Source organism: Olea europaea, unplaced genomic scaffold (assembly GCF_002742605.1).
Source record: "Olea europaea var. sylvestris unplaced genomic scaffold, O_europaea_v1 scaffold3470, whole genome shotgun sequence".
Classification (NCBI taxonomy): domain Eukaryota; kingdom Viridiplantae; phylum Streptophyta; class Magnoliopsida; order Lamiales; family Oleaceae; genus Olea; species Olea europaea.
Genome location: NW_019253788.1, coordinates 17,811 through 41,513, shown reverse-complemented (window position 1 = coordinate 41,513; position 23,703 = coordinate 17,811). Strand labels below are relative to the sequence as shown.

The 23,703-nt window shown below is 33.4% G+C and overlaps 2 protein-coding genes and 1 long non-coding RNA gene across 9 annotated transcripts; 1 reads left to right on the top strand and 2 right to left on the bottom strand.

The window, feature by feature from the left end:
* Positions 1 to 6: 6 nt before the first annotated feature.
* LOC111386225 lies at positions 7 to 7,819 on the top strand. 5 transcript variants are annotated; one of them, XR_002701180.1, is made up of 6 exons: positions 7 to 285; positions 1,683 to 1,755; positions 2,068 to 2,205; positions 2,668 to 2,714; positions 2,810 to 2,912; positions 3,729 to 4,160. It is a non-coding gene; the product is annotated as an uncharacterized LOC111386225 (long non-coding RNA). The 5 variants fall into 5 exon arrangements; XR_002701178.1 differs by having other exon boundaries at positions 2,051 to 2,205; XR_002701177.1 differs by adding an exon at positions 7,725 to 7,819 and having other exon boundaries at positions 2,051 to 2,912; positions 3,729 to 4,336.
* Positions 7,820 to 9,242: 1,423 nt separating this feature from the next.
* LOC111386223 (protein argonaute MEL1-like) lies at positions 9,243 to 15,300 on the bottom strand. The gene is made up of 21 exons (XM_023010675.1): positions 14,974 to 15,300; positions 14,672 to 14,868; positions 14,101 to 14,231; positions 13,802 to 13,908; positions 13,412 to 13,515; positions 12,759 to 12,891; positions 12,561 to 12,677; positions 12,331 to 12,441; positions 12,174 to 12,245; positions 11,719 to 11,841; positions 11,455 to 11,626; positions 11,258 to 11,379; positions 11,002 to 11,139; positions 10,781 to 10,923; positions 10,647 to 10,709; positions 10,495 to 10,558; positions 10,249 to 10,384; positions 10,089 to 10,162; positions 9,835 to 9,929; positions 9,701 to 9,732; positions 9,243 to 9,591 (listed from the first exon to the last, which is right to left on the bottom strand). The coding sequence occupies exons 1-21, from the start codon at positions 15,226 to 15,228 to the stop codon at positions 9,410 to 9,412; spliced, it is 2,571 nt and encodes an 856-aa protein (XP_022866443.1). The 5' UTR covers positions 15,229 to 15,300; the 3' UTR covers positions 9,243 to 9,409.
* A 1,164-nt stretch (positions 15,301 to 16,464) lies between these two features.
* Positions 16,465 to 20,445, bottom strand: LOC111386226 (SRSF protein kinase 1-like). Of its 3 annotated transcripts, none has more exons than XM_023010677.1 (5): positions 20,025 to 20,445; positions 18,529 to 19,395; positions 17,671 to 17,718; positions 17,121 to 17,510; positions 16,465 to 17,000 (listed from the first exon to the last, which is right to left on the bottom strand). In XM_023010677.1, exons 2-5 carry the CDS (start codon positions 18,586 to 18,588, stop codon positions 16,956 to 16,958), a joined length of 543 nt encoding a protein of 180 aa, XP_022866445.1. In that variant the 5' UTR covers positions 18,589 to 19,395; positions 20,025 to 20,445; the 3' UTR covers positions 16,465 to 16,955. The 3 variants fall into 3 exon arrangements, with proteins under 3 accessions (XP_022866445.1, XP_022866446.1, XP_022866447.1); XM_023010678.1 differs by having other exon boundaries at positions 17,092 to 17,510; positions 20,025 to 20,444; XM_023010679.1 differs by having other exon boundaries at positions 17,142 to 17,510; positions 20,025 to 20,444.
* Positions 20,446 to 23,703: the final 3,258 nt, after the last annotated feature.

Sequence of the window (23,703 nt, the reverse complement as noted above, 5' to 3'; positions counted from 1 at the left end):
GTGAATTCTCATTAAAACAATAGTAATGTATGATGAATTCCAGTTAACTTAGAGTGATATTGGAAACTGAAGTTATATTGTGTTGCACTTCCAAGGTTTTCAAATATAGCTGTGGTTTTAATTTAAATATTTAAGTATCTCTACTTGTTATAAATTTAAAAAGAAAAAAATTAAGGCCTCATAATAATTAATCGCTTAGGCCTCAAAATTCTCAGGGCCGACCCTGCTTCTACACTTCATTCTCCAATTCACAAAGTTTCCGCAATCACTTACTCTATTCCACAGGTAAAGTTTATTTCTTATATTTTTATCTATCATTTTGAGGGGTTGAGATTGTGGGTTTTGGTTTTTTTGTGAGATTGATTGAATCGAACACGTTTGTAAACTAATGCCTCTATCTTTGTTTGTGAAAAAAAAAAAAGTAGAATGTTATTTTGGGAATGGAACTTCACAAATTGGGATTTTGTTCATGCCAAGCAATTTATTTCCTTACTTTGCATCTATATAGAATTTTCAATTTCCCTGTATATTAATGGAATAGGTGTATGCTTATCAGGAAGAGACACGCAAGTAACGTGCGAGGAATTTGATATCTTTTGGTAAAACCATTGCTTTGTAAAGGGTTCATCCCTTGCTAAATCTGTGTGGGTTTAGGGGTTTTCCTTTTAAAAGGCGTGTTAATGCTTTTGGTTTTTTGACAGTTGGAAGATTGGTTCTTCTCAAGTTCAATCGAAACTCATTTGTTTTCATCTAACAAATCATTCTTTGAGAGACCATAGCAAATATCGATTTTGATACTTTGCGACAAAACATCTTCCTCAATAAAAGCACTCAACAAGTATATTGTTTTCTCAATATTGCCTTTGTTCTTAGTTCTTAATGCTAAATAAAGGGCTCATGGAGAGTTAATGAGTTGAGTTTGTGGCCAAAATTGATGAAATGGAACTAATATCCAATCGCAATCTTTTATGGTTGAATATTGACGTCTTGCTAAAATAGACTTTCTTAAGAACTAGCAAGTAGGAAAAGGACAAGAAATTAGTGTGAGAATACTCAATTTCCTAAATCTTCCATTTGAACCTGACTTGATTATTAGAAGTTTCTTGTCATCCTCTCATTAGCCCGTCAGCCCTAACAACGAAGAGGAAAAGGAAAACAGAACAACAGTTCTATTGTTTGGTACATGCTATGTTCTTGGTTCTATTTCATAGCATTTGATAGTGCCATTTTAGTTAAGTTTTACATGATGACATTAGTCACAGATATTGTTTCATCTTAATTTGAGGCAACCAAAGCTCAAGTAGCAATTGAAGACGAGCCATTTTTTGGATGAAAATTATTTTTGAATGAGAGAAAAATACAAAATTGGAATTACAGTTTCAATTTTTCATCTATAAACTCTTATTGTTATGCTTCAAAAATCTTGTGTCCAGTTTTGGTTTCTATATTTGATCCGAAAGTTTTACCAATAATAATAGCTATGATTGTAATTATTATTAGCATAATGATGTTGATATTCATAGATAAGATCTAAGATTCTTGTCATCAATTGGAAAGTTAAGGATTTTACCAACTTTGTGAGTATTTGTAATCTCTATTTCATCTTCTGGTATAGATAATTGATATTGTTGTTATTTTCACTCATGATAACAATCTCAAGCCAACACTCTATTCCTTTTTAGGTATAGTTCAGAGCTTAATGTTCTCTAGATTCAAGTGCCCGGGTAACACTGATCAAGGATAAGAAGAAATATGGTATGACCCCTTCTTGATCTTTGTCATTAGCAATATAAATTAGATGAAAAGTGGTAATATTGGGAATTTTATCCTTCTGCAAATAACCAAGGACTTTTGAAATGATGAAAATGTTATTTTAACTGGGATTGATCCCCATCAGATTTTCTTAAGTTTCCTCTATCATATTACCTTTGCATATTTAATTATATAGTCAGAAGTATGTCTGGGAAGTGTTTATCATTGTTTAACTTGTTATCCATTTTGTTCATCATTCCTCGTGCAAGCCATTTAACTATTCTCACTTGCCAATCAGATTTTGTGATTTTGCAGGATTGAACTTGTGGTTCATTCTGTACAAATTTTAGCTGCTGTAGCTGTATATTATAGGCAGAAGGGATATTTCACGGGAGCCATGATTTTACTATCAAATTGTTAGAGCTACTTGAAAGTTAAGAAATATTGCTCAAGGTTTAACTTCTTACAAGCTTGTTCCAAGCTACATTAACGATGTTAAAATTGCTAATGGTTCAGTATTTGAAGAGTGTGTTTCTTTGTGCTGTGTTTACTACTGGAATTAAAAAGAGTGAAAAGGAAGGTGATTAATTGAGATTCAGGCTTGGACATTTTAGAGTTAGAAGAATATTAAAAACAGTTCTTCTATCTTACTTGAATCTTATACGTGTTTTAAAAGGGATTTTGTTACTGTTTTCTGGCAATGAAGCATAAGAAGGGAATCTTTAGAAACAATTCATATCCTATCATTTATATTTTACCAAACAAATTGACTTGATGGAGGGTACATCGGCTAGAAATGAATAGGCAGGTGTGGAATGTGTAAACAATGGAGATTTCGTATTTGAGAAGCCCTTTTTATATAATCCCACTGTTAAATCTGCCTATTTAATTGCATTCCTAATATCTCTATGGCAGGTTTGGAAGGAATTGGCTGCTGTTAGATTGGCTGCTTCTATAAGAATGTATATCCGTTCAACAACCACCATACACGTATATTTAACATTTAGCAACTAACGTGCAACACACCTTTTCCTCACTATATTGTTGAAATGTTTAGAGAACTTGGCATTGGGATAGTAGCATACAGTTCTCTTGGACGGGGATTCTTCTCATCTGGTCCAAAACGGGTTGAAATTTTCAGTGAAGGGGACAAACGAAAGGTTTTTTTGTACTTCGATCCCTCCTCAGTTTCAGTTTTATCTATTACTTATTATGTCACTGGTGTACACACCATCAACTTTACTCAATTTGTGATAGAATTATACCTAAGAATCTCTGGATTATGAATTTTTAGTTGTGGCCTAAATAGAAGCTTAAGATTTTGAGCATGTAATTATTGCATTGGTAAGGGCAGCAATACTTTCAGATTACACTCCCCAAAACCATTTAAGTAATTCTGATAGAATTATCACGCTTTCAGGCACACGAAAATAAAAGTTAATGTGGCCATTACATTACTACAATATGATTCCAGGCAGCACCCTGCCATTGAACAATTTCAAATAGAGAATGAGTGGCTTTTGTTGTGCTTAACAAAAGTTGAAGTTCATCATATGACAGACAAACCGGTTCTTTTACCATTATTGCTGATAAAAATATTTTCTCCATCAAACTTAATACAAAAAGGCTATTAAATGCCTCATTTGTGCCTGTAACAAAAGTTTCTCAGCATAATGTACCCTGGATGTATGGTTCCGAATGTTATCATCGTGTAATAATGTTAACTTTTTAGGAAACTACACGTGTAGAACCGTGTAATGGAAGAATAACTCCTCTGTGCATTATAGAATTATTTAGGATAACATTTTTATTTTTTTTTACTTCCTGAATATCTCATTAGCTGCTGGATGTGATGTTTGATTTGTCTGCTAGAGCATGCTCTGATCTAGGGACATTTTAATGCTCACAGTTGCTTCAATATATTATTTTGGTATTAAAAAATTCCGAAGTAACTTTATCTCTTCATAAATTTTCAGAGAAGATGAAGAGCTGGACGTGTTCAGCCTGGAGAATGTTATCATCTCTATCCAAGATTTGTATATGATGCTTTTGCAGATTATCAATTACCAGAAATTTTAAGGACCCCGCTGCAGTCTCTTTGTTTGCAAATTAAAAGTCTGAAACTGGGTAGTATTTCCAAGTTCCTGTCAAGGGCATTGCAGTCACCTGAGAATCTAGTGGTAATGCTTATTCAAATATGTTTCTGTTTTATGGAAAGAGCTTGCATCATGACTCACATGGAAAAACATATGTCAACAATAATGTCTTGAGGTTGTTATACAACTTTTCCTTCACATTTGCTGCTAAGGTTCAAAATGCTATTGAATATTTAAAGATCATTGGGGCTTTGGATGAGACTGAAAATTTGACTATTGAATAAGACTCCTAATTTCTCAATTTTATGCTTATTGAGGTTGCATTCTCTTATAAGTTTGGCTGATGTCCTTGACAATGCTTCCAATGGGGCCAAAACTTGCTAAAATGCTTATACTTGGTGCTATATTGAATTGCCTGGACCCAATGTCAAGTGTTGTCGCTGCTCTAAGTGTCCTGATCCTTTTTTAACCCCAGTGGACAGAAGGAAGTAAGTCAAACTTCGAAATTTTAGTAATTATATTATGAATTGTGTGGATCTTGCTGATATACTGTTGACATAGTTTGATTCGGATGGAGATGAAAATGAGAGGATGAAAATCTAACGTTGATTCATAGTCTGTTTATATATATATATATATATTCCGTTCTTCTAAGAACTTCATTCCACTCATATTGCATACGAGTTGCTCCCTGAGTCTAGCAAGGTAGACTTCTTGTTGTCCCTGTCTTTATTGCTTCATAATAATTAGTGGTTTTCTGTATCCACAAAATATCTGACTTTTTAGCTTTTATATTATACTAGTTTTCCACTTGTGCATTATGTCATTTTTTAGGTAATATTACCGTGTCAAAATATCTATTTATTTCTTTCAATAAATCTACAAATTTGATTAATTGTTGCGTAAAGGAATGAAGAAAAGAAGTGTATATATATATGTTTATACATGGTGCGTAAAGAAATGGAGAAAAGTAAGAAAAATAGTATAACAATTTATAACTCATATAAATTATAAAGTTATAATAATTTTATTAGGAATTTTTACGTCCAAAAAGAAAAATAATTGACGTCGTACACATAAAAAAATGAAGTACATAAAAAAATGAAGTAAATTATATTGAGAAAATTATCGCGACAAAATAATAAACATTAATAAAATAATGGATTTTTTTTTAAGAAAAAAATAAGAGTTATACTCATTTTTTAACACACGTTTGATATACTTTAACTATTTTCGATATTTATTTAGATCATTTGATTTGTTTATAATATAATTCTCGAAATGAATTTCAAAAGAATATAGAAAATTTATGGTAGATTTCTATAAAAATAAATAAATAAATCATCTGGTGAAAAAAAAAATTTTGACACAAAAAAAAAATATCAATAATCCAATAAAAAATAAAAATTTGACACGGAGCATCATTTAAAAACAAAATTCGTTGCACATGCTTTGTGACACGAAGAAAATTGCTCCATGTCACGGAGCAATTGCTCCCACGCAAGGAGCAAATTTGCTCCTGGCTGTTAGGAGCAAATGCTCCTGGCTCCCAGGAGCAAATGCTCCGTGCATCATAGAGCATTTGCTTCAAGATGCTCGGAGGTATCGTAATAATTTTTTTTCCTTAGTATTTTTTTAATGTTAAAAGAGAGATCATTTAAAAAATTAAGAATTTCGATAATCTAACTTTAAAAATTTATCGACCATTGTCCTGTAGTCGATTGCATATATCTTTTATATTCTCTTGAAATTCATTTCGAGAATTATATTATAGACATATAAAATTATCTAAATGAATATCGAAAATAGTTGAATGTACATCAAATGTGTGTGTTAAAAAATGCGTATAACTCATCTTTCTTCTTAAAAAATCAATTATTTTATTAATATTTGTTATTTTTTCGCGACAAATTTCTCAATATAATTTACATCATTTTTTAAAAAATATATATATATTATTTGGTATGACGTCAACTATTTTTTTATTGGACGTAAAAATACAAATCTGGCAAAATAGCAGCACCACAATGTTCAATATTTTTAATACTCAATCGAAAAGATGTGAATTAATTTAATTGACGATATTGAATGTTTTAGATGTATATAAATTTTGGAGGATTAAATTCAAATATATCAAAATTGGGTGATTAAATAAAAATTTCAACCCCATTTAAGCGACAAAATCTTATATTTTGGCTCAACTTGTATTTGGCTCCATTAATTTTTTTTTTCATATCTCTCTTTTTTTCAATCACAGAATTTTTTATAAAATAATATTACACGTAAATAAAAAAACTTTTCATTAAATCGATTGGATATTGAACAATAAAAAAAAATTCGATTAATTACATGATTTAATTATAATGAATATAGTTATCATCATATACGTCATTTATATTACTCAAACTAAAATAATATTTGATATATAAATTATGAATTCAAATAATTTGGGTTTTTAATCCATACATCAAGGGAACATTTATCCTATCCCCAAAAAATACATTTCAATATAGCAACACACAAAATTGAGGCTAACTAATTTTATTTTCAGAAACTTTTTGTTTTATTTCTTGGGTAAGTTACAGTAAAGATTCCCAACATTTTTTTTTCTGATTTACTTCGCCTCTAACATATGGAAAATAGGCAGTATTCATCAAACGGATGCATTTCATCTATTTTTCCATTAGCTGACACATTTAACCATTATATTTCGAAAATTAAATAATCATTCCATTAATCTTAATTACAATATTGAAAGTGAAAATGAAAATTTTTAAAAACAATAATAACAAAAGAAAAGAAAGAAAAGAAAAGAATAAAATAATAAAAATGAAAAATGCCATCTTCTTCCACCCACCTCATATGTTACACTGCCAACACCGCGACACCATAGTTAACAAGAGAGAAACTTTATACTTAATTTTTAAATTTGACCTCACGTGAAAATGAGTTGTGGACAAGGTGAAGATAGGAGACCGATGTCTTCATTTTTAGAATTATGTCCTTATTTTTATTAGGAGGTGTTCCGTATCACTTGAGCTCTTGTTTGATTTTGTAAAAAAAAAAAAAAAAAATAAAAGTGTGATTGAAAAATTGATAAAAAGTTATAGTTTTCATAAAATATGTGGTTAAAATAATTTTTTAAGTTTTCACTTAAATTTTTATCAACTTTTTTAACTAATTCAAACAAGTTCTATGTCTAGGGTGTCTTTCTGCATCATCTAAGAGTTCAGGGACTAATGGGGTTTTCCACCAGTAGTGTTAAACTTTTTAATTTTTCAATAGCAGAGTTAATTTTAAGATTGAAGAATTAATAAAAATGCTAGAGATAAAAAAATTATTTAAAAAAAAAAATCAGAATTATCTTTGATTACAATAGCCGCCAAATTAGGGTTTCCAATCCCCACTTTTTGTAATTAATCGTGGAGAATATACTGTGTACTCCTAATCTCTTGATGGCAAGTTCCATATATAAATACTACAATGAATTCAAAAGAATTATTATTATTATTTTTTTTTATCACAAGAAAGACACACACTATTAAAGGAATAAATCTCCATATATTAGCATAGAAGGAAATTTCCATCTGTAATGATTTGTAATTATCTTTGTCATATTATTGTTTATTCCATTCCTTGTGTAATTGACTAGATAGCAATATATATGTAGAGTTCCCGTACTGATTTGTGTTCTATTCAGAAGCAATAAAGAAACGTTCCCAAAACCAAAATTTAACTTGCACACGAAGCAAATATCTTCCTCCGTCTCTTGATGGAAGAACAATTTGTAGAGAAGAAAAATATGAGTTTGAATGAACTACCAACCGACTTATTAGTTGACGTGCTATCCAGACTCCCTGACAAGTCTCTTTGCAGGTTCACCTGTGTTTCCAAAGAATGGCACAGCTTGATATCTTCTCCTCATCCTGGCTTTGTCAAAGCTTTGCGCCACCAACGACTTCATCGAAAACCTTATCTATATATTTGGCACTGTAGTCTTTTCGACCGATATGTTGATTGGAATGTGGTAAAATTCTCTGTTCGCATATCCATCGTGGATGCAGTTAACGAAAGGATTCAGGAAAATTACTATTTCCCTATAAAGAATAATCATATTGATACCGTAATCTCGTGTCATAATCTTGTATGTTTGGTTCAACTAAATATTTCTATTTGTAATCTGAGCACCCAAGAGAAAGCAATTCTTCCTGATCCTGATCATCGTCGTCGTGTAGGTATAGGTTTAGGGTACTCATCTGTTGCAGGAGAATTCAAAATTGTTCGGTGGTTCACGGAGTATTTCAGCATGAGTATGGGGTGTGAACTTTTCAGTCTAACTGATCGTCTAAGATTCAAATCAGATTCGTGGAGATTGATTGAAACACGTCCTTTTGAAAAACTTAGCATCACTTCTGTGTTTGTTAATGGAATGATTTTTTGGCAGATAAATAACCCAACGTTAAGGAATTGTTTTGAAACCAGTTCTATTCTTGCCTTGGATTTGGATGAGGAAGAATCCCAAATCATTTCATGCCCAAAGCTCGATCCTGATGCCGTTGCCTACTTGGTAGAGTTAAAGGAGTGTTTATGTTTGGCACACTGTTCCAAAGGAAAGGCAATTGTGAAAATTTGGAGGCTGGAAGACCCAAAAAATAGTTTGTGGGTTTCAGAATATTACATCAATTTTTCATCTATATGCAACGCCATTGTGCCACTAACAAGTGTATTGGCTGGTCATGTTGAAGAGCTGGTTTTTATTCCAAAAGTAGGCAAAGGTCTCCTCTATTATAATGTAGAATCCGGTACGATGAGAAAACCTGAAAACTTGGAGAATTTTACACTGCATTGGTGTGAATTTCCTTGCGTTTTGAAGAATATGGAGCTCTAAATGATGACTGTTTTCTGAGAATTCAGTAATTTTATTCCATTTATCTTTTATACATATTGATATGATTGGTGACCATTATGCACTCTACGCATGTATATCTAAGGTCTCTGCTGTAATTTGTTCCATTCATTGAGCTTGGATGTTTCTTGTTGACCTCACTTTTTGAAAGAATGTGGCCAACATGTGTGGCGCCCACTTGTGAACACGTAAGTGGATTTTAATACGTGATCACGAGTTTCGAACCAATAGTAATCCGAAAGCATGAATATAGGGGTAGTTATACGTCATAAACCAAATGCATTAGAATTCCGGTGTTCACTTCGTGAAACGATTGTATTACGATTGCTAATTGATGAAGTTTATAGTGAGTAAGCCGTGACATGGTAAACGATTGTATTACGATTGTATTACGATTGCATTCACTACTTCTTGAGATTCTCACTGACGAAGGGGCTGGAACGATGATCACTGGGTAAACTACTTTCCATAAGTTGTACGCAATTAGATTCTCAAAAAATAAACTGTTTTGGCTATTTACTTGTGCTTGTAAGTTGACAGTAAATCAACGTTTCTGTGACGTAGTCATCCATTCTTGTACTTGGGATTTAGCATGTATTCGAGTAACCTATTCTTGAGAAACTATTAGCCAAAAAAATAAAAAATAAAGTGCTCTCTAGCAATAAAACATCACGTCCTTGACATTATCCTTAATTGCAGGGAGTGAGCGAACCTCCAAATTCTTCTCCCTTGTTGCCATGTCTCTTCCAGGAGCAGATCTACTGTTAGAGAGCTCACCACCTTCGACATAGTATCGAGCACGAAATGCAGCCAAATGGGCATAATAAACAGGAGGAACTACACAATAACCCAGATAAATATAAGCAAACTAAAATCTTGATCTTAACAAATCTCGTCTGTAATAAAACCGAGTAAAATGAACACAATGAAAAGAGGCTTAACTAACCTATAGAGACCGATCGAGTACACCTAGCATACCTGAAAGAGTGAGAGTTCAGGTAAGTAATGAACCAAGTAAAGCTCTTCATTCATAAAACTAAAAATTAAATTTCATTACAAAGATAGGCAGTGTAATCTTACGTATAACACAAACTGTTGGTTAACAGCTGCAGACCATCAGCATTGAATTTGTTCTCATCAAACAGCACATGGTAATGTGTGGGGCGGCTAGTTCCCTGTTTGACGTATAAAAGTATATCAGAAATCTAAAGCAAAGCGTCAATACATATCCTATTAAAGATAATCTACGCTCTGTATGCATTTCTTACAAAGCAAATGCACGTATATACAAAGATAATGCCTGCAAACTGACTAAACAGCATGAATCGAAGTACCTGAGTCCCAGCATGGCTACAGAGGAAGAAATCAAACCCGCTGGGGTGGCATATCTTGGTATCAATGACAGTACCTGATTATCGAAGTAAACCACATGATCAAATACAGGAAAAACAAGTGACAGATGCTGCTCCGTGTATGAACCAAAAAATTTCCTACCTGGCAAAATGTTTCCACTCTTGTCTGTTGTATTTCGATCCCCATGATTGGCAGGGAAGAAACGTGTATGGTGCCTTTTTTGAACCACAACAAAGGTAACAGTTGGTAGGTAATGTTTGTCCATTGAAAAACAAGCCTGAAGAAAGCTCCAATTGAGATACAATATGGTAAGGAACACACCACGTAAACTAAATACTTTTAAAGTTAAAAGAAAAAAATGGATAAAGAAACCTAAAGATCACATACCCTCCGGATTGCATTCATTTCATGCAAAAGAACTTGGTAAAACTGCTCTTCACCAACTCCATCACTGTCATTCAAAAAATATCAGCATTACATTTCACAGCATGTGTAGCAAAACACAGAAACAATTGAAAGAATGGTTTAAGTCTATTAACCGGTAGAAGATAATTCTCTGAGGCAGATTACCAACAGAATCTCTGAATGCAATCAACAGTTCCCTACAAAATGGAAGTGAATGGTAAGAGAGGAAGAGGAAAAACATTAGACTTAAGAGGTAATGTTAAGGGACCTTATCATGCCACCATGAACAATGCCTCCATTAGGACCTTCAGTTGTTTTGTAGAGATCTTGTATGATCTCTTCCCGAGGAGATTGTGCAGAAACCAACCCTCTGTACTTTGTTGCTCCTGGCCAGTCGACTGAAGCCACTACCTGTAAATAATACGGTCTCAACTCTTATCTTTCCTTTTCAAAAGAGGGGAGGAGCAATAGAGAGAAGTTTCAACATACTGCAGCAATGGAAGGGCTGGAATCCTCCCCTGGTTCAGGATGAGTTACATCCGCCCCAAATATGATTGTAGGGCTATCAGTTAGAAAAGGCATTCTTTTTTCAAAAGCCTGCTCCAGAACAGTATTTTGGCCACCAACCTAGTTGGAAATTTAACCATGAAAAAAAAAATAGAGAAGACAAGGAGCAATTTATTTAGAGTAGGAAGGAAATTGAAGATCGAAGTAGACTATTTGGGCACATGATATCCTAGCAAACCTTCACATTGACTTTTAGAGCAACATTCTCAAGATATATTTTAGAGTAACTAGATGCGTTACTGGGCTGACAACATTGCGAGACAATTCCCAACTCTGTTTCGCAAACTCGCTTGATCTGACCTGAAAAACAAAATACCACAATTCAAGATAATGAATCGCTTTAGAAATTTTGAATCCGAAAGGTTTATAGCTAACCATAAGACCCCCTGACATCAGGTAAAACGACTATTAGCAACTGAAGTTGTTTCCCGGTCAGTTTCAAGCTTGCCAGTCTAGTTGCAGAATCATTGTGCAAATCAAAGAGAGCCTTCTCTATCTCACGAGAATTAGCAAATCGAATAGGAACCAAAGGTCTTCGATTGAATTCCTAAAAGCAAGCACAAGATTCTGTAACTAACATTTGAAGTGCAGTGAATGCTTGCCAAAGCACAACTCAATGCAAAGATTAAAAGGCCATACCATCCCTTTACTATTACACATGTCAATTAATTCATTGCAGAACCTATCTACATCAACAATATTGGAACTCCGCGAAAAGTTAATGCATGTCCAGAATTCCACTTTGCCAGCATTAATCATTTTCTAAACAAGAACACAAATGTTTTCATTGAAGACAACTTTGACAACAGAAAAAAAATAAAAATAATATTCAGAAAGTGAAACTCAACAACATCTACAAATTATAATTCAACGTGAAGTCAGACGTGAGATAATGTAGGGTAATGAATTAATAATTTTAAATAATTTGTATTGGAAAGGAAACAATACGTTTAAGAGGCAACGTGCTCATTCAATTCACTTATTGAACTTTCATTATGTGAATAAAGAAACAAATCGAACTATGCTTCTAAAGATATCTATGCTGACAGGGTTAAAACAGCCTGAAAACACATCATTCAGCTAAGAACAGTCACCTTGTTAATCATATTCCATACTCCTACTCTTGGCTCAACACGAGATTCACGTCCAGTCTCATGATATTTCAACTGACATCCGAGGTAGCAGAATGTCAGAAGTCGCAGAAGAAGCATAATTAAAGTAATTCAGTAAACAAATATTAACAAAATTTACCACTGGGGCTGGCAAAACCCTTGCTTCAATGGATGAGAGTTCAGGCCAAACCTGAATCCCAAACTCTTTGTTCACAAGCATGTCACCATTGTAATTGTTAGAGTTAACCATCTACACGTAAACCAAATTATTATAAAACAAATAGTTGCTTTGTCTAAATAATTGTTAAGATATAGCTATAAAGAAATAAATGAGAAAAGAAGAAATGCTCGGATCTTAAATATCAATGCCTCAATGATGCTTTGTTCTCTTTGTTGTGGACGTAGGCAGGTTGCTTTTAAAAGTGCAATAACTTGTTTCTCGTTCAACTTTTGTGAATACCTTTGCCCGTCAACAATCTTACAAACCTGTAAAGAAAGAACACACCATTATATAAAATCCAGAGGCAAGGTCCATGGAAAACCGCAGACAGAATAATCAAAACAAACCTCCATTGGAAAATATGTAGCCTTTGTGCCAGCCTGAATTGCAGGCAAGTGTGGAAACTTGAGCACAATATTGTACTTTTGTCGAAAATACTGCACTACAGATATTTTTGTCCCCGTATCATCCAAGGAAAACCTACTCCGTTGGAAGGAAAAGATCAAAACCCAAATATTGAATTATAGCGTGATTCAATTATAAAAAGCAAATCAGTTAATAATTATAAAATAGTTATACTTGTTAACATGTATATATATGTATTTATTTACCTTTTATTCCTTTTATTTCATAAGAAAGGGTAGTTTAGTCTTTTTTATTTATTTGGTTTATTGATTGCAATCGTATATCATATATAAATATGAGAAAACAGATCCAGCAGCTAAGTGAATTGCTGCCATATTTTTCCAGCAATGGGTTTCTCAACTTTGCTTAGATTATGTTAAATTAACAATAATGTTAACTGAAAATGCCAAGCTGCAGAGAAGGAAAAGAGATGATGAAAATTGAAAATGATTATAAGGAAAGGATAACATAATTTTTCTACATGATATAACTAAAAAATTTGCAACATGTTAACAACTTTTGAATTGTCCCAACACTATTCTGTCACAACCAAATTAATACAAATTAAACTCAAATAAGAAATGAATGAGCTTACATCAACTGTTGTGCTGGTACAGTTGACACGCCTGATATTTTGTAATGTTTGACACGCTCCGTATGATTGAGCTCAACTCTAAGACCTGTCAAAGTCCTTTTCACCTAAAAAATCAAAGCAGATAAATTACTTTCTAATATATAGACGAAAGCAAAAAAATGGATGGAAATGGATATAACTATTAGACAACAATTATATCTAGTAAACCCCTCATGTTTCTGCCATAAAACAGTTCTCATTAGACAAACATAACATTTTCCATCGCGTGAGTTATGACACATTGGTACTGAAGATATCATAGTTCATAATTACCTGTTTTTTAAATTTGCGGAACCTTTCAGTTCTTAGAAATAAAGTAAAATCCTGCACTAAATGCCTAGTCAGTCATACCTTAATTCGATCTTGAGATGACAAGGGCATTGTTAGATCCCTACGCAAGTACTTGGCAACAAAATCAGAAACTAGAATCGGCTCATAAAATGCTTCGGCGGACATGTCTGCAAATGGCATTCAAAAAATTGAATCAAGTAGTGATCCCCATGTACCCGAAACAGTCAGCTTTAGAACTATGGCTGAATAAATTAATTTTAGCTTCATAAATGAGAAAACATGCTTATGGAATAGTGGAAAATACCACAGGGCAACAAACCATAAATCTGGGCATAAAAACATCTAAAAACATAGCCTACCAACGTTTAGAGAAAGGCCCATCTGGGTTGGACGTAGACTTTGATAGAATCCTTTCCAACATACCAACCCATCACCAAGATTCCTCCCTCCCAACTGTGGAGGAAAGAAGGACCTTTTTGCAGCTTTATAACTGAAATTTAAGGACAGAAAGTTAGTGATATTGAAACCAGAAAAACAAATATGAATTTATGTATCAGGGTGAGAAGAGATAGGCAATCCAGATTGATGGGAGTCAAATTTGAATCCCACATATCTAGGAATTAGTTTTTTAGTTAGTTCATATTTTGATATATCTGAATCTTTCAGTTGTATTTTGATTTTATTAGTTCCTAGAATTATGTATAGTTTTCCTATAAATGTAACACAATACACAAATAAAGAAATCATCAGAGATAATTCCCAAAACCTTTAGTAATTCCATATTTAACACTCAAACATTGATATATTGTAGAAACAAGTAATCAAATAAAAGATCTCAAAAGTTCCAAATATCAGCCACGCCACAGGTAAGTACAAAACATTACATCAAATCAGATAAATGCTTGCTGCTTTTAATCCATAAGAATTCACCTGGATCCATCTTTGTCAATAAGCTTGACAACAAAATCCATGGATGTAAAGGGCAGTGGAGCTGCGGAGTAAGCAATCTTTCTTCCATCATAGGCCAACATCCGCTTACTCAGATGAGAAGCACCGTAAGTTTTGATAAGTTGGCCCATAATTTCCCTGCACACTTTCTTTGACGTCACCTCAGGAGTGATAGAAACCTGCCAACATAGTTATAAATAAATGCATATACAGGATTAGTCAGACAAATAAAACATATAGCATTGCATATATCAACACAGAAGAAATGAAAAACACATCCTCACATGGTATTGTGTCAGAACTGTCTCAGCCAGCTGAACCAGAAAGTGATTCGCTCTCACGATCACCTTTCTTCCAGCTGTGCCGAAACCTGGTCTCGGGGGCCTCATGCACTTCGAAGATACCGGTGGTAGCTGATCCGGTTGCGTCGGCTTAGAAGAGGACGAAACAGACGGGTCTAGAGTGCTGCCTCGGCCGCCACGTCCGGATGACGGCTTCGGCTGCTGGCCGCGACCTTCGCCTCCCCTGCGTGCAGACATTTTTACTGTGTTTCACAGTAAACAATGTCTGATATATATATGCAGCGTGAGGCAAAGAGAACGTGGGACTGGTGATGGTAAACAATGTCTGATATATATATGCAGCGTCAGGCAAAGAGAACGTGGGACTGGTGATGGGGCCTGTTCATACAGTGGCCTATCAATAGACTCCTCCGATTTTAAAGTAATTACATTAATATGGGGTGCAAATTAAATAAATAATAATATTGAAGTAAGAGTTGATAACATTTATTTTTCGTGGAAAATATCAATTTTTCATCCAAATTTTTACTTTTGAGTATTTGATTACTATGTTTTCAATGGAAATATTTTTCGACTTTTAAAAATATGGCTAATTTTCCTTGTGTTTAAAGCTTGGGAGGAAGTAGATTTTTAATTTCCTCAAAATAAAGAAAATATTTTCTTTTCTAAATGATAATTTTTATACCAATCAAATACACTCTAATTAAAGTAATTGCATGAAAAAAGAATTAGAGAGGTTGCGAGACGATTTTGCGAAAGGTGCTAGAAAGGTAAAAATAATGAAGAAAATATATTATTAAATCAAAGCTAATCAAATCAAGAAAATTTATAATTTTCATATTCATTTTTACACGAATTATATTTAGGTTTATAATTTATTTTTATCAAAGTTCTCTTGAATTATGCGGGCAATTAAGTAAAAATAATATAGAAAAGATATGAAAAATATTGTAAGAAGTTTGGTTAATAAAGGCTTCTTGTGCCACTCCTATTCCTCCAAAGCTCACACTATTCCTAACAAATTAAAGCAGCCCACACTATTCCTAACAAATTAAAGCAACATTTGTCTTGCTAGTGATTAACTTGTTAGTTGGCAAAGTTGATAATAACTTGTAAGTTGGTCAAACTTGATTTTTACCTATACATTTTGAAGTATTTATTACTTTTACTTATTTCTTAATCACACATTCATTGAAATACTGTTAATAATCCACCGGTCCAACCACTAACCCACCTTTTAAACATTCACTTGACGACTCAATGTTTTGGTCAAGTCGATGCTCGGGTCAGTTATGATATCAATTAAACAATGGTTTTAGGTTCCATCAAACTCATCATGGCTTGCAGATCAACACAATGTTCTTGTACCTACCACCATGCTAAGGATTTGGCATGTTTGACTTTGGCAGAGCAAGTTCAAATTTCTCTAAGTATTGTCATAGAGATATGTCACAGTGCACCAATAAACAATTATGGTCTAACCAATCATAATCTGAGGCAATTCTGAAACATATGCCCCAGTATAGAAAATAAACATTTTACAGAGAAATATGCATTGAGAACAAGAAGTTCAGAAATGATACTTATACAGTTGAAATTTAGTGGAAGTTTTACAGGTGCCGAATTGTCAGCACCTGTTTGGCAGCATCTAATAGGCTATTTTAACTATGTTTTTTGCTCAAAACCCAATGAAATAGAATAATGTTATGTAGCCCCAGTGGGGATTTATCCCCCAGTCTACGTGGCGTTGTATGATAGGTTGAATGAAAGGTGAAATTAAATAAGTCATCTAATTTCACCTATCATTGAATGTCATAATAGCGCCACGTAGACTGGGGTTGAATCCCCACTGGGGACAAATAGCATTACTCAATGAAATATTGCCATGTGACATTCTGTAAAACTCCCAGTAAATTTTCCCCGTACATGTACCATTGCTTCAAGAAGTTACATTCTTCCAGTTCTCATTCTCCTAAGCACTTGAATAAAGAATTGGAAAGAAGCAGTCCCTGACATAAAAGGGAAAATATAAATAAGTAAATCACAGAAATTTTCGAAGAGGCAAAGGGTAAAACTCATTTGAAGACAACAGACAATCACATTGACTAGGGCTGTTTTGGAGGGTTCACCGTAGGTTGAGAATATTTAACTGGTTTTGGTGCTCCATCAATAGCCATGTTTCCCACTCCATCCTCCATCGCCTCCCTCTCATCCTTTTCCCTCTTCTTTTCTGCACAATTGTTTCCCATTGAATGGAGTTGAGACAGAGAAGGGGTGAGTCTCTTAGTGCCTGCACTGATCCATGGATGATTAAGAAATTGTGCTGCTGTTGGCCTTTTCTCTGGCACAAAATTGAGTATCTGGACCAGGAAATCTGCCTGGTCATTTGCATCCTGCTCACTAAACTCATATTTCTCCCTAATCACCTTATTAAGACGCCAAAATTTTAATCGTCGTATACGTCTCAAATCTCCATATCTATTAAATAATTCTCGGGAATAGTGCCCACCTAAGGCAACCTGCAAGATGTTTGTGAAGCATGGGAAATTGGTGACTTCATACGGATAAAATTATCAAAGGTTCCTAACTTCACAAAATTGATCTAGTCCACAGATTTAAAGAAGGGGAAACGAATCATCCTAATTTGCTTCCTAACAAGCAGTGTAGAAATATTCTCACCTTCCGTGGCATCATACCAAGAAGCTCCATCGTCAAGGCCAAATGATCCTTCAAAGAAAAGCACTTAAAATAAATAATAAATCAACTTTACCAGAAACCAATATATGTAACTCATATAAGTATTTTTACAAATTTGATCCAGAGGTTGATCGAGACAGCGCATTATGAAACTAGACATTGGGAAGGAAAAGAAAAGTAAAAACACAAGCATAATCTGAATAGTTTCCTTAACTTAAAAAGAAGCCAGAATTGAACCAGTCACAAAAAAGCTAAATGAAAATACAGCAGTTATCAGCTTACTATCAAATAACAAATACTTTGATAGAATCTGCAAAAGATATTTCATCTCCATCAAAGCTCAAAATCTTATCACATCAACCTCTTACCTTCGACTTCAAAATCGAAGAGATGCATAGATATTACCGCAAAAGAAACACGTGAATAGAAGACGTGAGATGGAAAAGAAGCAAACTAAAGGCGGCAACAAAAATGCGCAACTACCGCATCCATATAATCACCACGAATAATAACTCAAACACATGTAAAATTTTGCACCACAGTCTCTCATAACCAACCCTGCTCAGATCATATATTCGAATACTCAAATCTTAGTGAAGAAACGGTCATCAATGTCCAATTGTCAGATTCACTTTCCAGAGACAGTACATTATCACTGGTAGTAACAAAGTTTGGGTGGAAGAGAGGGGGAAAAAAACAAATGAGAAATAATCAATCCAAAAGAGAGAGTATCAACATTACAAGTGTTTGATGAGAAAATAACAGATCTATACTGATAGAGAAGATGAAATTAAACAAAAAGTAGTTATGGAAGCAAATAAGATGTCAAGAAAAATGTGCCTTTTTTTTCAACATTATGACAATCAACAGGACTACTAGCCTCATTATCTGGCTCATCATTGTCAGAAGCTTCCTTCCCCCCACACTTTTGAGCTGCTCGCTTAGCCTTTTTTCGGATTTTCTTTTTCTGGTTCTTGGTCAGGTCTCCATTTGAGCTCTTTGCATCTTTAGAAGTCCCAGACTCAGACAGGATCTTGCTTTTACTGAATGGCAAGACGAGGCGCATCTGACTTTGTCGGATAAAGAGCTGGATCGATCATTGAAAGAAGTAATATGTTCTCTGGTTTCAAGTCTGTGTGTGATTGACAGATGCCAGTGCAAATAATCCAATCCGACTAAAATATGGAAGCAAATTTCTTTAACCATATGAAGAGGAATTCCTCTGTAGTCTGAATATTTAATTAGGGTCAAAAGATTGTCACCCAAGTATTCAAAAACCATACAAACATGCTGCCCATTTGACCCTGAATGCTTAAAGTGGTCCAAAAGCTTTACAACACATTTCTTATCTTCAGGGTCTCCCTCGGCAATCTGTTTTAATATAGTGATCTCGTCCATTGCTGCTTCAGTGTAGTGCTGCGCACTCTTTTGAACTTTAAGAGCTACGTACTGCTATTATCAAACATGTAACCAAATAAGGAAACAATAATATATTCACGGCTAATTGACAGTAAGCAGGTTGTAAAGCTAAACACAATTAATAATGTGCATTTCACTCTCACTCTTCGTACGTGTGTGTTAGTTCAAAGCAAGAGAGAGAGAGAGAAGTTGGGGTTGAAGACTTGTGCATTTGCTCCATTCGTTTTTTCCCACACGCATTGGCGTCGATATCACCTTTTCACTCGCTTTAAACCAATAACTTCTTATCTTCATCAAACACAGAACATAATTATAATATATATAGAATTGATGATCTTATTTGTTATCAACCAGAGTGCAAATTAAAAACAAACATTTTCATTCTTCATTTACAACTACAACACAAACTAAGCCTGGCTATGAACAGATTGGACACCAGCTACATCCTACATGAGTCCCTTTTTGTCACTCATCACAACATCTTTATGTACATCATATGAATCTTAGTAAAATAATACGCACACTGGAAGCTATTGTGGTTGAGTATACCTTCCCGGGCCAGCTAATCTTTCAGTTGTAACTATAAGCTACTTAAGTAGACAATACGGGTATGTTGAGCATACCCTCTAGGGCCAGAGTAAACATTTTTATCTCAAAATAACAGACAATGAGTACAAGAAACTCTGCCAATAAGATTAAACTATCTATTACTACTATTGATATCTATATTTTTCCATTTCTCAGGCTAAGATATATCATCATAGAATACCTTAAGATCATTAGCAATAAGCTATAAAAAGTAACAGAAAATGGATATGATGCAATTAAACTGAGACAATTTTACATGTATCTTTAAAACATACATATTAAGATAAAGAAGAAAAATATATCTGTAAAAACTACCGAATTGTGCGTACCAAAAGGCCCAAGCGAGCCAGACGATGGAGAAAGGACCCTAGCCGAGCTTTGAACTACATATCGACCGGCCTGAATGTGTCACCGATTCGCACAGCGTGGTACCCCCCGCGCCTGTAGTCCTCCGTCCCCTCGTCTTCCGACGTGTAATCGCTAGTCTCACTCTGATCGTCGCCGTTCCTCTCCACCGCCGCCGCCTCCTCCGCCATCGATCGATCAATAGGCTAGATTCTAACCACTCAAAATGAATGTTACGATAAATTTCAAAATGCGATCCAAGTGAGGGGGCGCAATAGCAGAAGGAAACACCAGTTGCAGTTCAAACTCTGTGTGATTGTCATTCTCGAACACGGTGAGTGATTAGGGTTTTTATTTCATTTTAATTCGAGAGGAGAATATGTTGCGTAATTATTTTATTTTATCATTTTTTTTTTTCTTTTATCAACGAGGATGTGATTGTTTCAAGTTTTTACTGCATTTTAATATAGTAGCCAGTTGGGTGCGTTGTACAAATTTTATATTTATCGTATTTTTATTAGTATATAAATTTTAGTTTTTAGGAAAAATTTTGAAGTAATATCTAGAAATATTTTTATGATATAAGAAAATAATTGTAAATTATTTTTACAATTGCAACAGTAAAAAAATGTGTTTGTATATTTTATACTTGAATAAGAAATATACGAAGTTATATAAACTATTTTGCTTGTATTCTTTGATAGTTTTCATATGATTAAGTTAAATGTAAATATTATATTTCTAAATTTTGTGTAATTCAATATTGGAAAATTGAAGATTGAGCACAAATTTATAAATTGATTTGCATATTCATATACGTTTATATTTTGTCATTCATTTATTTTAATATTTATTTTATGCTTATGTTGAAAAAATAAAAATTTGAAATTTTTTTTTCTACATTTTGTTTGGTAAGTGAATGTTCGATGTTTGCATTCTCGATTTTTGTAAGTGCAAAAATCGATATATACAGTAAACTGTAAACACGGTAGGCAGTATATACTTACTACAAATACGTTAGGTAAGCTGCAAATACGATAATTTCCTTACAAATACGGTAAACAGCATTTACGATAAACTGCAAATACGGTAAGTTGCCTGTAAATACGGTAAGATGTAAATACGGTAAGGTGAAATTACGGTAAGCTGCAAATACCATATTTACAACATACCATATTTGCATCATACCGTATTTACAGTATACCGTATTTGCATCATACCGTATTTAAGCATACTGTATTTGTATCATACCGTATTTACAACATACCGTATATACTGTCGGTAAGCTGCAAATACGGTACATACGGTATGTTAGCATATACGATTGCATTGTTGCTAATTTGTTATAAATGCATAAAATTTATTTAATATTTAATTTCTTAGTACTAAATGTTGTTTCTTTTTTATAATTGTATTTCTCGGAATTAAAAAAATAAAGAATGGTGCTTATAAAATTGCTAATTTTTAAATATGTTTTTTGTTGAAAATAAAAATGATTTTTTTATGCCATTTGTAAAAAAAAAAAAAATTACTATAATTTTATTAGCGTAGTAATAAGAAGATTTATTATGACTATTTAAAAAAATTTTAACACCACACAATAAATCCATACTTGTGACTGATTTTCTGTTCGAAGAATAATGACAAATTTTCACAGGTTTTATTTTTTCATTTTTGTTTTCTTCACAAGCTTTTTTTAGAACTTTTTTTGTATTATATTAAAGTTAAATATTTCTTTGTTCGAAGAATGATTATTATTATTTTTTAGATTCTTTTAATTATATTTTTTATTATATTTAATACATATTTTTAACTAATAAAATAACAAACAAAACAAAATCAGGTTGCATGATTAAACTTCAAAAAAAAAAAAAAGTTCACAACCCCGGTGTTCGGAGTGTGCACCAATTTTTTTGAGGTGACAGAAGCAGCGACTTGGAGTCTAGCCTGATACTGAGTAATATTAGCATTTGCACCAACTGAGCCATGAGATGTATTGGCTGTACTTATACATGTGTCCTACCAACAAAGTTAGTTTGCTGTTTTATACAAGTATGATTACCAGTTCATCAATTTGAACCAAACCCATCAAAATAAGTGCATGTTTAGCAAAGCTTAAATTATAATTTAAGTTGCTCAAAAATAATCAGAAGCAAACCCATCAAATTAAGTGCATGTTTGGCAAATATTAAATTATAATTTAAGTTGGTTAAACATACTTTTACCCAAACATTTTGTAAAACCGTAACTTATAAGTACTCTCAAGCATGCTTTAAGTCAACTTTCCGTGTGTATATATTTGACTGTAGCACGTTTTGTATTCAGAAATGACATAAAAAACGAAATTGTTAGAAATACACAACTGCAATTTTCACTTAAATTGAATAAAAAACAAATATGCATAAAAAATCAAGAAACTCAATAACTGGGAATAAATTTTGAATCTCACAAAAAAAATCTCTCTGAATAGTTCGCAGAGATCAATTGATCTCTTCAAATTGTGCGGAGAGACTACTCTCGCCTCCACACTTCGCATAGTGCGAAAAGATTGTGCCATCTCTCTACACTATTCAGAGTTTTTTTTTTTTTTTAAAAAAGGCCAATAAACACATAACATTTGGAATTGGAGATGAAAAACTACAACAAATATAAGCATAACAAAAAGAAAGAAAAAACAACCTGAAAAAGGAAGTTGTAAGGAAAAAAAGCATTATATAAATAAATATAGGCACCAAAAAAATGAGTGAGATGAAAAACTTGAACAAATACAAGTACGAAAAACATACAGCATAAGCACTATTAAACTGAAGGTCCTTAAACATCGATCAGAATGAAGTGCAGAATGAGGTTGCACTTCATGCATCAAATTTTTTAGTTGAGGATTCTCAATGCACATCTGTTTTCTCTTTCTTTTGCAAGCTCGACTATTCCTAAACCAATTACCAACATTTTTTTAAGAAATAATAGGATTATACACCGAAGAAAATCAATCTCTGTAGATGCAGGTATCCAACGTTGTCTTCCCATAACCTTTTTGGACGACAACAAGCACAAAAAATGAAAAAAGAGAGAGAGAGAGAGAGAATGAAACAAACCACACTCGTTGAAAGCTCAAGATGAAGTTTGAGAGTGGTATATAAAAGAAGAGATTGAGAATGTGGTTGAAGAAAAACAGATGATTAATCGAAATTCCACAGAAGTAAATTCTAAATGCCACAGCACCAAAACGAAAAAAAAAATGGAAATGAAGATATCAATCAAAGGAAAATAAGGAGTATAGTTGTGAGCATAAGGAGTACGATTTGTATGGTTGTCAGCATGGTCGCAAGTATGGATATTGTCGAGGTAAAGAATAAAAAACGAAGGGAAAAAAAATAAGCATGAACAGTATAGTGGGATTACGTTACTGTTTTGTCTACAATGCCATTCCATTCACGTTTTTAATAGAAGTTAGATATATTTAAAAATATATATATTTCAAATCGAAGTGAAATTTTAAATGATGACAAGTAAAATTACAGGAATGAATGAATGAAAGAAAAAAATCGTAAAAATTACTTGTTTTTTTTTTTCCTTTAGTCACTGTTTGTTTCTCATTCTTTCCCCGTTAAAATGAAAAATATAACCATTATCCATCATATCAAATCACCAAATTTAAATTTA